Source organism: Papio anubis, chromosome 6, assembly GCF_008728515.1.
Source record: "Papio anubis isolate 15944 chromosome 6, Panubis1.0, whole genome shotgun sequence".
NCBI lineage: Eukaryota > Metazoa > Chordata > Mammalia > Primates > Cercopithecidae > Papio > Papio anubis.
This window is the reverse complement of record NC_044981.1, coordinates 109,977,785-109,994,008: the sequence shown is the minus strand read 5'-3', so window position 1 is coordinate 109,994,008 and position 16,224 is coordinate 109,977,785. Positions and strand designations below refer to the sequence as shown.

At 34.6% G+C, this 16,224-nt stretch overlaps 1 protein-coding gene across 22 annotated transcripts in view; it reads right to left on the bottom strand.

Moving 5' to 3' along the window:
• SYNE1 (spectrin repeat containing nuclear envelope protein 1) overlaps positions 1 to 16,224 on the bottom strand; it is a 523,271-nt gene that overhangs the window by 311,768 nt on the left and 195,279 nt on the right. For all 22 annotated transcript variants that reach the window (XM_021936839.2, XM_031667714.1, XM_021936840.2 and 19 more), the window contains 6 exons: positions 13,807 to 13,974; positions 11,749 to 11,919; positions 10,807 to 10,947; positions 5,570 to 5,730; positions 3,426 to 3,576; positions 53 to 280 (listed from right to left, as the gene is read on the bottom strand). In XM_021936839.2, coding sequence (XP_021792531.2) covers positions 53 to 280; positions 3,426 to 3,576; positions 5,570 to 5,730; positions 10,807 to 10,947; positions 11,749 to 11,919; positions 13,807 to 13,974 — 1,020 coding nt within the window. The remainder of the gene's footprint in view (positions 1 to 52; positions 281 to 3,425; positions 3,577 to 5,569; positions 5,731 to 10,806; positions 10,948 to 11,748; positions 11,920 to 13,806; positions 13,975 to 16,224) is intronic.

Below are 16,224 nucleotides of genomic sequence, written 5' to 3'. Positions count from 1 at the left end.
ACAAATACAATGTGAAATATGTAAACTTAAGTATAGGTGAACCAATTCTTACCTTTCTAAGGTTCTCTTCAAACTTTTGCTGCTGAGATAAATGTCCCAAGATTGTTCCTTCCAGACACTGTGCATGCTCTCGCAGCTCTTCCCAGTATCTTCTTATTTGTGTCAACTTGGCTTTAATTCGAGCAGATTCTCCAGTGGTAACAAATTGAGCAAAAGACTGCGCTTCTTCTTCTAATCCTACAATGCTGCTAAGCTTACTTTCTATTTCCTGAATTGTGACCTAATAGTTAAAACAAGAAAAATGACAATGTAGGCTGAGCAAGCTTGCCTTCCTGAAATGATACAATTATCTCCAAAGAGGGAATATTTCCTTAACTGATATTTGAAGACTTGGATGGTTAGAGCGCAGCTATGAGCAAACACCATGTGCTTGGGGAGATGAGACATGCCGAAAATGTCTGCAAAATACAGTGATGGGGGTTGGGGGTGTGCTTGCTGGATAGAGAATAAGGAGAAATAGCTACTCTTGCTTGCAGTGAAGTAAGCAAGGAGATGTCTCTGGGACACTTACAGTATCTCTGAAGCTACGGAGAATTATCTGTTTATGTTATAAATTAGGCGTTTTAATTAACTGAGCTGGGAAAGCACTGTGTTTCAGTAACCCATTAGAATGCTAAATATTGACATCCATTTATTTTTCTAAAATGTAGTTGAGTATTTTATATGTTACTAAAAGGTTTAATAACTGCACACCTACCTAAAAGCAATTTTCCTTTTTCAAACTTGTCATCTATTCTTGATGCCAGTGGTTTCCAAAGCTAGAATGCATTAGGACCATCTGGTCCCTATTCTCCAGGATTCAGACTTACTAAGTCTAAGGTGGAGCTCAAGAATTTTCATTTCTAACAAATCCCCAGGTGATGCTGAGGCTGCTGATTGAGGGACTTCATTGCTATGTACTTGACAGGGAAAAGCCCACATACTGTCATTTCAATTTATTTCAACTGGGGGAAGAAAGGACATTTTACATCTTAGCCAACACCTGAAAAATACTGATAACTATTAAGGAAATGTGTGCATGTGCACATGTGTTTATGTGTGTCTGTGGAGTGTCTCTCACAAACATAGAAGCTTGTTTGTATATAAGAAGATGAAAATTATTTCTCTGAGAAAAAGTGCCAAATTATTCAATCAAAATACATAAAAAATTTAGCCAAGTCTCAGTTTCAGATAATTTAAATAGAAAATACTATTATCCTAGAGAAAAATAAAGTTTTGACTTCTGTCTAGATGAGACACCATAGTCGGAAATAATTTCTCTCTAGCTGAGACAATCAGAAATAATTTACATACGATTAAATGTTGGATACACATCACGTATTTTTATTTTTCATATGAATGAATGAAGTGGTGTATCTCATCAATATTTGTTATTTGAGCATGTGTATCTCATCAATATTTGTTATTTGAGCATTAATACAGGCTTTCTTTGTTTTGCTGTTTTTTAAGATTATATTTTTTAGAAAAATTAATCATAAATTTAAAAAATATAGGTTGTCTATAAAGCACTAATAATTGTTCTAGTTGCTTATAACACATCGGTGAAACAAACTTAGTTAAGAACAGGGCTCTTAGTTATTAGAGTAATACTTGCCATCAACAAATTCATATATACAAATCACTCAATCATATTGTTGGATTGTGGTAAAAATAAATCCATTCAAGAGAAGAAGATGGAAGATGAACCCAGCATATGTTCTTATCATTTATCAATTATAAGTTAGGAATAAGACATCAGTCATTTGAAATGGCATGTAATAATGAACAAAAATGGGCTTAGTGTATTTGTCTTCCAACAAGGCAAATGCTTCATTACTTTTAATCCTAAGATGGTTTTAAAGGGAAAACACTATTACAAGTGTTACTATATTTTAAACATTTCCTGTAACGTAGTCTTCTGTTTGGAAATAAAACATGAACCTAATAGACCAATTTCCACAGGACAGTGTATTCCACTGTAACTTTGCTTATTTCTAGCAAATATCTTTTCCCTGGTGTTCATATTCACTTACATATTTTAGATAGTTTAAAAAGTGCCTTATTGGGTGTATTGAAATGTATTTCTAGTCTGATAAAATAAAAATAGACGAGTGAATACATATTTTAAGAAAATATGTAATCTTTTTTTCTGGAGAATAACAAAGACATGACATTAGATAGTTGATATATTCCAGAAGTTCTGGAGCAATGGTGGAAATAATAGTAAATGAGTTATAGAAAGAGTAAATATGTTGAAAAATGTGTGTTAATTTTCAAAAGGGGACATTTTTGAGACAAAACTATTTAAATGTGTTATTTTTTCTTAGAATTTAATGAAAATGATTAAATAACAACTTTTAAAAACGATTTGAACAATTAAAAATATTTAATGAATATTCTTCCATGGCCTCACATCTATTTTTCCTGGTATACCAAAGAAGACATAGCAGACTGTGTATATGACACTCCACGTATGCTTGATTGCTAAAGATGTGTGAGAAGCAAGGATGATCTGCACAGTGGGTAATCTTATCTGAGCAACATTGCACCCTCCCACCCTCCACATGGTAATGACTTGTTCTGAGTCACAGTGTGAAATGTTCCCTCACCTTGGTATTTATTTCACTATATTTAATTGAATGAAATAGCGGAGGGTTTTCCCATTCCAAAAAAAAAAAAAAAAAAAAAAAAGCTGAGGTAGAAAAAGTGGCTGAATTTTGAAAATGTGTGGTATAAAATTGTACCAAAGAAAGAAAAATAAACACTCCAAGCTCATTTCTTTAAGCCCGTTTTTCTTCTTGAATTGTCTGAATGAAGTGGTCAATGATAATCTATCCATCTGGTCATTTTAGAGCTGGGAGAGCTAAGGAATCAGAGGACCTCTGTCCATGCCCCAAGGTCATACATGAAAACACAACCATGGAGTAGAATTGCTTCACTTAAGAAAGATGCTTTTCAAACTCCTCCTTGTGATTGGTGCGGGTAAGTACCACTAATACTTGAGCTAGACATTGGAAATGGGATTTTAGAGTTGTACAGGATGAATACATTTCATGTTGTATAACGAATCGGCAGAGCATTCTATTGAGCTTAATTCAAAATCAAGGAAAAGAATTAATGTAACCATAAAAATATTTTAATGATATTTCACACAATATTAACTTTGAATGCACAAGTCAGACAATGTTAATACATAATTCCAACTATAAAGTGTTGCCCAGTATCAATTCAGACCTCTTAGTTTGGTAATCTGTGTGAATTGAATTTTGATAGTTCACATTGCAATGAAAGTCTTTTCCTGGGACCGAACAGCATTTGATGAAATGTAAGAAAGTAGTTCTTAAAAGCTAGACATGGATTATAAATATAACGTGTGAGCAGGTCACCTTAATTTGGCTGATTTGCATGTCCATGGCAGATGACGAAGTTTCCAAGGCATTGAGCTCTTTTTCTTTCTCAGTTATCCAGACGGACAGAGTCTCAAAATTACTGCCAAAATGATCCCACTTGGTTTTCACCATTTCCATGGTTTTAATACTAAAATTAACCAAATTAAGTAAATAAAACTCAGTATTTTAATAGAGAACAACAACACATTTTCCTTGAAATCACTAGGTGAAAAGATAATGAAGACATTTGTGACCATTTCAAAGTTGAAACTATTCGAGCTAAAAAAAATTTGCACATTTGTTCTGAGTAGTTGATCAGGTTTTCCTATCTTCTCTGAGAATGAACATTTAATGAGGCAGTATCTATACTTTGAGTGAAACTGCACTTTGAACAAAATATTGCTGGGTTCAAAGGGGTTTGAATCCAGGTATAATCTAATTAAACTCTGCATGTGACCAGTAGTTGCCAGGACTTATTTTTATAAACTACACCAGAGGAGATTTCAGTGTACACAGCTTTTCAATAGTCCTATTTCCAAAGACATGTTCTTCTTACACTTAAAGGAGAGACACTGCAGTGATGCTTTCTATGGAAAGACCTTTATAAACTGCATCTTATCAACTGAGACGGAGTTCGTGATCTCAATCCCATGCTGCTGGGCAAGAACTGTTTCTATTATCAGAGCTAATCCTGGGATGTATAATCTTTGTGATGTCAGCCATTTTCATAAATGTCTTATGGTCTTGATTCCAAAAGACGTTTATAAATTCTTGTATATGAGCACCCTAACTACTTTTACACAACTTAGGTTTTATTTGTATCAAAGCTAGTGAACAAAATTTCAACTATAGATTTCTAATTTGTATTAGCTATGCATGTATAACTAGGTGACTGGCTTTCAGTTTAGAAAAAGACTAAGAAACTAACAGTATATAATTGAACTGGTAAGTCCTTGGGTTAAAAACAAAAAGTGAAAGAATATCCCTGTTTACCAAAAGGCACTTGAAGACATCAAGAAAAATACAATGGCATTATTGATTGTCAAGTTAAATAATATTGCAGTCTCAAATTTATACCCTGGATGTGCCTAACGCTGTCAGCAGTACAGGTAATGCAAGCTGTGCTATATTGCAACTTTTTAAATTAAATAAAGGTTAAAATGGCTATTCTTAATAGAAGTAGCTTCCTTTCAAATCAACTCTAAGTTTTACTATTTCCATAACCTGACAGAGAATATTTAATGTAATATAAAGTCCTCAAAATATCAAGTCATAATTTGTTTTAAATAAAATATGTATCAAATTTTAAAGTTTAGGCAAATGTAAAATGTTAATTTTAAGCTGTTAATAGTATTAAAAACACATTTTACATTTTAAAATCCACCTTAGAAATGATGGCCTGTCTCTTAATAATAATATGCTATTGTGTATCATTGATTTGCCACTAAATTACATTTAAAATAGAAATGTTTAGCCATATTGTTTTGAATGATACTGGCTGTATCCTCATATATTTTTCCCCTCCAAACTTTTTTGTATATATTGTGTATATAACAGGATATCAATAGGCCAAGCAGTTATTTCTTTTCAGATAAACAAACAGTAAAAGTTTAAAAATAAAATTGATTTTTAAAGTTAATTTGTGGGAAGATCATATAAGTCAGGATAACTTGAATACCGAGGCACTGTAAACAAGCTCCAGGAGCTTCTTCAGATTGGAGACATACGGTCTATGTGATGCGTATTTAGACCTGGAATCTACACTAACAAAATATCTCCTTTTCACTCTAACTGGTGACAGCAGAATAATATAGTAAAAAAATTATTTTAAATATTAGTTCTTTTTCAAGATTCCCTCTACAATGTACAAAGGCCACAGAATAGAATAGATATGGCTTTCTCAAGAACATGATCAGTTTAAGATGCAAAACCCACATCCTTTATGTTTTGGGGGCTCTGTTAGAGATATTGGTTTCTGCATTAGTGATACTTTCTTTTGAACTGTGAGTTGTTTCCTCAAAACATGCTGAAATACACAGACACTTTGAGATTTGAAAAGAATGTTTTGAATACAAGGTACAGGAAAGATTGTATGAAACTTTATCTCAGAGAAGAAAGTTTAGGACTTGTCAATCACATACTCTTCTTCAAGCGTGTCTTCTAATTTTTTGACTTGTTCTTTGATTGACTTGGCCTGCTGTTGAAGCAGCTGCTTATTTTGGGGCCCAAGTGGTATCTCTGAAGCTTCCTTTACAAGGTTCTCAGCCTGGACTGCAATATTTTCTGTCCGTTTAGAGAACTCCTAGAAAAGATATTATGATCATTAGGTAGGCACTTTATATTATTTATCTCTGCCCTCAAATAAAGTGCACATGTTGTATACAGAACAGATGGGTGGATGAAGAGATAGATTCATACATGTATGGATCTTTTGTTGTTCTCAACAATATAGCTGACTTATTTCCATATGGCAAAAAGAGACACTTTGCTAACACTTTTTTATTTTATTTTATTTCATTTTTTTGAAATAGAGTCTTGCTCTTTTGCCCACGCTGGAATGCAGTCGTGCAATCATGGCTCACTGCAGCTTTCAATTCCTGGGCTCATACGATTTTCTTACCTCAGCCTCCCGAAAAGCTGGGACCACAGGCAGGCACTACTGCACCTGACTAATTTTCTGATTTTTGTAGAGATGAAGTCTCACTATGTTGCCCAGGCTGATCTTGAACTCCTGGGCTCAAGTGATCCTCCAGTCTTGACCTCCCAAAATGCTGGGATCACAGGTGGGCGTCACCATGCCTGGCTAACTTTTTAATTTTATATACACAACCAGCTGTTTACCTTCATAGTTATCCAATAATACTCACAAAAATTGTTTCTCCTTTGTTTTCTGGTTTTGTCTCATTGTTTAGAATTCTTAGATCCATTATAATAACTAATTTATTCACAAATATGTTTACTTATTACAGGCCAGTTCACAAAATCAATAGTGATTGATCATAGAGATAACAGATTTCTAGGCGAATGAAGAGAAATATTTATTTATTAAATATAATATCTTAGTCAAAACAGACTATCAATGGTCTTTGGCCAGGCATGATGGCTCATGCCTTTAACTCCAGTATTTTGGGAAGCTGAGGCAGGAGGATCACTTGAGGCCACGAGTTTGAGACTAGCCTTGGCAAAATGGCAAGACCTCCATCTCTAGGGGAAAAAAAAAAGTGACCAGACATGATGGTGCACACCTGTAGTCCTGGCTACTCATGAGGCTGAGGTGAGAGGAGATAGAGGCTACAGTGAGCAGGCACAATGGCACCACTACATTCCAGCCCAAGCAACAGAGCAAGACCTTGTCTCAAAAAAAAAAAAAAAAAAAAAGAGAGAGAGAGAGGCAGAGAGAAAGAGAGAGAGAAAGTAGCCAAGCCATTTTGTTAACTAGTTCTCTGAAAAGAGCTATAATCTAATCTTAGTGCTGTTAAATCTTATTACATACATTGTATCACATGATGGAAAGAAAATTTAAGTTTTGAATCAGTCAAGCCTGGGCTAGAATCCAGGATCACTAGTTGTTTGACTTTGGTGAATTATTTTCAGGCTCTTTCATGTACAATGCAGATGATAATGCTTTTCTTAGAAGGTTACTATTAGCATTCAACTTGCAATCTCACTTTTAAAGTGCCTAGCACTCTGGGAGATACTGATCATTGGTTTTGGCAGATACTGATTATTGTTTTTTATGTCTCTCATACAAACTTGAGGACAAAATGATTTATTAAGCCCATATACTTATTTTCAATAATACTGAACTATTTTAATTGGAAAGTTGATTTAGTATGTATGTGGCTGGTAAATATTAGATGTTACTTGAATTTTGTCAAGTAAATATATTGAATACTGAATTAGAAAAGGTAAACACAGTAATAACCTAAGTGAAGAAAATGTACTTGGTATCTCACTTCTTCTCATGTAAGAGAATCTCACAGGAGGTTTAAATTCTGATCAACTCCCTTCTCCTAAATGAATAATGTAGAAATATAAGTATTTTTCCGAAGTCAGCTTTTCAGTAAGAGTATCTCCTAGAATTATTACATAATACCATATAATATAGAGTTACTAAATAATACTATTATATCTTCATGTTTAAAAGACAATGTTCTCATAGAAATATCATGAGCTCAGCCAACAAACATCAGTGTTGGCCGAGATTGTGCTACTGTACTCCAGCCTAGGTGAAAGAGTGAGACTCTGTCTCAAAAAAGAAAAAGAAAAAATCAATGTTACTTCACAGAACTACGTTGCAATTTAAAAGAATAAAAATGAATGAGTACAGCTTCCTTATGGCAAAGAGATTTATAGTACAATAAAATATGGTAGTTGCTAATGTCACAACATTGAATTCTTTGGTTAAAAGCACTCACTGTTACTATACGTGACAGTCATTGTAGATTCAATTGTGAAGATTACAAATCATCACATGATCTCTTAGAATCCCATGAATATAATCAGAAGTGAAAAATAAAGTGTTTTTTTTTTTCTGCTAGTGTTTCTCAGAACCCAGGAAAAACATGGAAAAAGTAATGTTTGAAAATGCTTATATACATTCAATTTTAGAGCTTTTTGTGTGAGCTATGTATGGAAAAAGCATAATGCAGAGAAATCAAAAGAGCAGAACGATGTTGACAAAAAAGAAAATTAAACAAAACCAGAATAACATTGTAAGGCCTTATCTCTAACTTCTTAGAAAACATATGAGTGGCAGCAGGATGCATCAGGTACAAATTGATTCACATTAGATTGATCTGGGATGAAACTTAGGCTCTGACCTTCACTAGCTGAGTGACCTTTGGCCACATCTCTCTGAATTTTCCTTTCTTCATCAGTAAAGCCATACCTTATTTTCAAGATTAAACATGATATTGCTATGAGCCCTCTATCATACACATCAGCACACAGAGGACACTCAAGTCCCTTAGCATAACCATTCCTTAGCACAACTACTCAAGGGCTATCAACTTGAATAAAGGCTTGCAATAACAAAGTAAAGTGAGCAAAGAACTAGAGGAGAACAATGATTCTAGATTGGCAGTCAGCATAGGCAATTAGTAAAATGGCTCTGTTTTTTGAATGAAAAAATAACGTAGTAACTAAAGGTGTGGGCTCTGGATGAAGACCTTTTGGATTGAAATCCCAACCTCACCATTTAGTGATCCACAGATCTTGAGTGAGTTCATCACCAACTACATGCCTTATGTGTCCTTCTTCATATAACATGATTGATAATGATACCTATTTCTTAGGATTGTTTTGAGGATTAAAGGCGATGATAAACATCAAATGATTAAATTGGCATATTGTATGTGTTTGATAAATGTTACCTTATATTATTACATAAATCCCAAAGTATGGAAGGTCATGGACAAAGGAGAATTTGAATAACAAGACTCAAAAGATGACATTTGTTTCAATCTACAGGTACTTGAACTGATCCAAAGCGATTAGAGCAAATGGAATCATAGGGGGTCAGAAACTCTGGATGGAACGTGGGCAGAAACATTTAGGAAATTAACCCAATAAATATATATATATTTATAAAAGGCACCTGATATGTTTTCAATATATGAAATAATTTATTTATTTTAAAAATAGAGATGGGGTATTGCTGTATTGACCAGGCTGGTCTCAACTCCCGGCCTCAAGCAATCCTCCCATCTCAGCCTCCCAAAGTGCCAGGATTACAGCCATCGTACCCGGCCAAACAATTTAAATTAAAAATTAAAATACTGTTCTACTTAAATGGCTGATGAATATTGTATAGACTTGAAAGAGTCTGTGGTCTTAGAAAACTTCAAACTCCTCAGTAAGTTTTTAGGAGAAACAAAAAATTAGCAGTATGGGAGACAGTGAAGCCTTTTGCAGGTAAGAAAACAGAAACACAAAGGTTTTCTTGCTATAAAGCCTAGGGAAGGGTGAGCACAAGGCTCTTCTTTCTAAGACACTGGTGAACTCGTTTCTCTACTAATTCAGTCTTTCTATAAACGCCAAAGAGGCACCATAGCAACTTCAAGGGGCTGTGCCTGTACAACTCTAAATGCCTGGTACAAAGTGATTGGTCTGCTTAGAGCGTTCAAGGTGTTTGAGCTTGCCAGGCTGGGTTCACCAAGTACACCTACTAAATACTACTGTTTGATGCCCCATTGGAGTCTTAAAATCGCTATCTCCAAAATGAAGTTGGTCATCTTTTCCCATGAACAGCTGCTCCTTCACATTTCCCATCTCACTTCCATTATCTCCGTCAGACTCAAAACCTGAGGTATCAACATTTTCGTCACTCACTCTGTCTGGTTAGTTTCCCTATCTTCCTGTGAACTCCACATCTTTTGTATCTGTTTCTGTGTATCACCTGCCACCTCACCACCCTTATTTATGCCCATATTAACTCCCATATGCCTATACGCAAAAACTTTCTAAATGGATCCCATGACCCCAGTCTTTCACACTTTCCGTCACTTTTCTACACATGCCTAAAAATTTATCCAAAACCCAGCTCTGATCGTGTGGCTTTTTAAGCCTTCAACAAGTCTGGCTCCATGCTGCCTAGAGAGTAATGTTTTAGGTCTTCAAGACTCTGAAATATGGGCCAAATTTCCTTTACAAATTCATTTCCCATTGTTCTATTTTACAACACAGAATTCCTATTCACAACACTTGTATGCCGTATGCCATTCCAACTTCCAAAGAATGTCTGTATTTTGCTTCAAATTCTACTAAGTTTTACCTGCTCTTTAAGGTTCAGTTAAAAAATATTGCCTCCAGATTTTTTTTTTTTTTTTTTTTTTTTTTTGAGATGGACTTTCACTCTGTTGCCAGGCTGGAGTGCAGTGGCACCATCTCGGCTCACTGCAACCTCCGCCTCCCGGGTTCAAGTGATTCTCCTGCTTCAGCCTCCCGAGTAGCTGGGACTATAGGTGTGTGTCACCATGCCTAGCTAATTTTTGTATTTTTAGTAGAGATGGGGTTTCACCATGTTGGCCAGGGTGGTCTCAATCTGTTGACCTCATGATCCACCCTCCTCAGCCTCTCAAAGTGCTGGGATTACAGGAGAGAGCCACCACGCCTGGCCTGCCTCCAGATTTTAAAAACTCTATACACATCTGTTAGGGAACTAACCATTTTCCAATTTGATAAAATGTTTTTCTTCTTGATGTTTAATCCTACTTATGTTTTCATTCTCCAATATGTTGAAAAAATGGGTCATCAATAAATAGTAAGTATTGATTAAATTAACAGTAACGATTATAGTAATAACGGAGGAGAAATAATTTTGTTTTGTGTTGCTTTGTTTTTTCTGAATATTGAGTACCAAGGAGCCATAATATACCTTTGTTTGTTCCAATTCTGAAGATAAACTTTCCAAACTGCTAAAACTTAAGAAGCGTTCATGACTGGAACCTGTTTGAAAAAGGTATCTTACTACTGTTTCTTTGTTTGTTTCATATCGCTCCCATTTTCTTAATGTGACCTAAATTTGAAAAAATAAACAACAATAGGGTTACAAATGTAACGAAATACTATCACATGTTCATTCGTTTGCAAAACTGTCAACTTTCAGTGAATTCTCATTTCAATTTTCACACAGTCACAATGAATAGAGATGATTCTAGCATCTTCTGTAAGAATTTCTTTTCTCTCTGTCAATGTTTTCATCTACAAAAAGAGAAGACACATGGACTCAGATGATTTCTGAGTTTTTTATAATTTGTAAAGTCTTAGAAATGTAAAGATATTACTTAAAATGTAGATAAGTAACCAAAAAAAAAAGGCCTCTCAATCTGTCTCAAACAAGAAAGGAAGCACAGGAAAAGGTAGGGAGAGGGACGAGGAAATGAAGAGGGAGAATTGAGCAGTTGGCAAAAACTCAAAAACATTTTTAAAGGTAATGTGTCAGCATCCCAATAAAGCATAAAGGTGGCATAAACGTGTGGCTGCATGGCTTCCTGGACAAGTGGAACAGTATGATCAAATTTCTGGATTCAGACAAGTGTGGATGAAATCCTAGCTTTATTATTGATCAGTGCTGTGTGATACAGCAGCAAGTCCTCAAACTCTTTCTTCTTAAGCATCCACACTTGCAAAATGTGCTAATTCCAATATCCATCTCTAAGGCTGATGTGATGATTAAAAGATGATTCATGTACAGAATTTAACACAGGGCTGAAACATCAGAGGCAGTAACAAAGGTTCGCCTTGCTGTTATGAGGCACAACAGGAAGTGAACACTGCCCAGTCTCTGTTTAAATGGCCCCTGACTTCCGGCTCCTACCTGGATGCGGCGCTCCTGCCTCTCCCGGCTTCGCTCCAGGCCGTCCAGGGTGCTCTCCAGCTTCCGCAGCTCCTCACGGCCTCGGTCAGGCAACCCTCCTTCTCCCTGCTGCACCTGCGCGATCTGCTGCTGCACATCTCTCTTCTTTGCTGAGATCCGCTTTGTCTTTTGCTAGAAGCATTTATTCAACAGATGGATAAAATTGTGCTCTCTAAACAGCTAAGTAGGGACATCAACACCCACACTTAACAGAAGTACAGAAAGGTGGGCCCGAAATGTATTTCACAGCTAAGATTAACAGTTGAAATGGTAGTCGGATGCTATATTAGTCAAAGATGAACATTGTTTATAAATATTGTATGTTTTTAATGGTAAACAGCATAAATAATTTGGCTTTAGTGTTTTGTGTGCAGATTTGGAGAACATTTAGCATTTTGTTCAATACTGCAGGAAGAGTCCGGCAAAACAATTCATTTGACATGATTCTTCTTAAATAATTATTTTCTGCTTAAAAACATGAAGTCCCAACTCCAATTTTAAAAAATCATTTATTTTATTAAAAAGCAAATATTAAGAGATTTATGGCCAGGGGCAGTGCAGTGGCTCACACCTGTAATCCTAGCACTTTGGGAGGTCAAATCTGGAGGATTATTTGGGACCAAAAGGTTGGAACAGTCTGGGCAACATAGCGAGACCCTGTTTCTACAAAAAAATTAAAAAATTAGCCAAGTGTGGTGGTGCATGCCTGTGATACCAGTAACTTGGGAGGCTCAGGTGGGAGGGTCACTTGAACCCCGGAGTTCAAGGCTGCAGTGAACTATTATTGTGCCACAACACTCCAGTCTGTGTGGCAGAGTGAGATGCTGTCTCCAAAAATAAATGAATAAATATGTATTTCCTCAGTATATTCGGAAGGGTTAATTTGCTGAGATTTTGTGGGGGGGGGAAATTGTCTTAAAGTGAACTTTTTATTGAAGTATAATCTTCAAATAGAATAGTACACAAATCTCAGATATGCAGCTTACAAATTTTCACAAAGTAAATGCACCCATATAAAAAGTACGTGGCCCAAGAAATATGAGAAGAGTTTTAAAATATTAACATAAATATCTATAATCTTAAATTTATTGAACCTAAAGAAAATGGAAACCCAAAAAACCATTTCACAATGATTGAGAACAATGTAACACCAAATATTAATGTTTTATACTCAGCCTTTTTATAATTATTAAGTAAATCTAGAAATCCTGAAGGCTGGGATTTTACACATATTTTTAATGCAACTTCCATTTTTATATATTACAGAATACATGCATATATAATAATACACACAAACATATTATATAATTAGCTACCATTTTGCTACTGTGTATCAGGTTAGCTAGAATTTTTTCATTAAAATATTTTATTTGAATCAAATTTCCATTTATATTGCGTTTAACAAGGTATATATTCCTTTTATGCAAACATTTTTTGATGTACGCTACCAGACTATCAGAAATTAAGTTGATCAGAATAATTTCTTATTAATACATGTACCAGAATTTCTTTATTTCTAGCTCTAATCCTTTATAAGGATGTACACTCCAGGAAGGTCTAGTACTTCAAGTAAGTCATCATTTCTCAAACTAAAATACTTTCAACGTTGTAAGTTGAAGAGAAAGATTCTAACATAATGGCAAAAGAACAGTGATCTCAAATATGAAGCAACTGGTCCATCTATGCCTTTCCTCTCTGTTTTGAAAAGGAGAGTCTAGTAAGTTTTGTGTAGTTTTTCATAGCTAAATCAATTTTCTCTCCACAGTATTCCTTGAACTTTTTGATGTCATCAAGTCACTCAGTCTGGAAAATTTATGTTGCAGAATATCCTGAAATGTTTAATATTTAACAGAGAAGAAAAACCTAGAAGTGCCAAATTCTTTTAACCATTCAACTGGTTCCTTCCCATGCCCTCCTTACCCACTCCCTCAAGCCAGTGGTTATATTCTTTATCTCTCTGGTTCTTTCAGTAGCAAATCAACTTTACATAATCTCGTTGGAAGAAAGAGGCATTTTTACCTGGTGATGAAGAAGTAACTGCTGTGCTTCAAACAGATTTTCAGTATCCAAGATCTTCTCAGCTTGTTCCTGGACTTCTTTAGAGCCAGAAATTAATTCTTCAAGAGAATTTTTGACTATTTCTTTGTACTGTACACAGTCCCCAAAATTGCTTACCATCTTTTCAACCTGCATTTTCATGAAAAAAAAAAAACACATAAATCATATGCTACTTGTTGAAGTTTGTATAATTTTTTTGGTAAGGTATGATTGACAAATAAACATTGTATATATTAAAGGTATACTACATGACTGAAATGATTCTCCAAATCAGGCTAATTAGCCTATCATCTCACATATTTCTCTCTCTCTCTTTTTTTTTTTTTTGTGTGTGTGTGAGAACACTTAAGGTCCACTCTCTTAGCAAGTTTCAAGTATGCAATAGGTAATATTAACTACAGTCACCACCAGTATATTAGACCCCAGAAATTTTTCATCTTAGAACTTGATGTTTGTACCCTTTGATCAAAACCCCCCCTGTTGAAGATCATGTAATCTTACATATTTTAGGAGTGTGCATAAAGTCTACCTCAATGACTTGAAATATAAACACAGATCTTTAATTTTTATTCTTTCTCATATTACTTAGGTTTATCCCATTATTATTAAATTTCATAATCATTTATGGGGATTGCAGGCTTTATTTGATATGGTGCTCTGTGGCATATTAAAAACCCATTCAACCTGGTAATCAAGGAAGGATAACAAAACAGCATGTATTATATCTATATTGACTTCTAGGTCTGTTTAATTATAATTGCATGACTAAAACCTAATTATAAAAGTGACTTACAAGAAAGTGAGTCCATATTATTTAAAGCAAATAGGAAAAGATTTGTAGAGTTGAAAAAGAGAATAAAAGAGTATTTGTTATAAATGTACTTCCAATATTCCTACATAAAAATAAATATAATTTACAATTTTGTAGTCATCTAATGGATTCTCTTCCTTATCATTTTCCTAAATTTTGAACTTTCTTTTCTGTCTAATTTCTGCTTCCTCTATTTCCGTTTTACCAACATCCTTTGTTTTCAAAGCCTATCCTTTATCTTCACTAAGATCATCATTTTTACGTGTTATCACTTGTTTACCACAGAAATCTTCCAGGTTCTTCTTTTCTTATCCTATCTTTTTTCTTTGACTCTCTTCTGATCTAAGTTTTTCCAAGGAGAGCAATCTGTTCTCCAAAGAAGCAGCAATAAGAAAGTATGAAAACCACAAACTCCCAATTTCAGTATAAATCGAGCAAATCTGTTGAAATAATGACTCTTCACTGTATCTTGTGCATCCACCCACAGTCTTTTTTTTTCTTACACTGGACAATTGCAAACACATTGTGTTCAACATTAATTTAAATACTAAATGAATTCTTATCAAAGAAAGGGGCTGAATGTGCCAAATCCATCCCTTCATACAAATCCATCTGTAAACAAAATGTGTTTTTCTGCATTCTTCTCTTTCTGCTTTCACTACGTTAAGTGACCAAGTAGTGGAAAGGGGTATTAATATAAATTATACAGAAGTTTAAGGTAGATGAGTGTGTAAAAAATTAATGTCTGTGTGAACATTCATTAGAGATAGATTCTTGCTACAAGTCCTGGGGCAAAATCATGAGAGTACTTGGAAGATAAAGCAAATGGCCTTGGTAAATGTTAGGGAAAACTACTAACTTCTAACTTTAAAGGCAGCCAATTTTTATTTTTTTTTAGTGGGACAAAATATACTACCAGCTTGTCTGTGAATAACTAAAACTATTTGTTTGATCTTGGCTCAAAGATCACCCTCATATACACTAACTTTTTAGAATGTTGTTTTTACTTTTCCTGTCACCAAAGGAGGGAAGGAAAGAGCAAAAGAGGCAACTGCCAAATTTTCACTAAAGTTATGGTTGTGGCAACTGACTAAATTTGACCGTTGCTTTGAAAGAAGGATAATCAAAGGATTGAAATAGATTATGTTCCAAAATTTGATTAATCATAGAACTATTTTCAATTTGTCAAAAACTCATGGGGAAACTCTAATTTATATATAAAAACTCTCACATAAAACTAAACTCATAAGCAGTTCAGAGTATTTTTGCCTTATGTAAATTCAGCACTAGAGTCTCAAGCATATTGAAATGGATTAAAAACATGAAGGTTAACGGATGAACTGTTAGATGAGAAATCTCCATGGAGAATTTCAGATTTTCAGAAACAGACCTTTATGGTCATTTTGTTGTCATCCATTAGGCCATTTTTCCATGCAAGTTTATACTTAAATGATTTCAAGAAATACTGGTAAATATCTATTCTACTTTACATTCTTTTTTTTTTTAATTTTATTTTATTTTTTTATTTTTTTATTTTTTTTAATTTTTTTTTTTGAGACGGAGTCTCG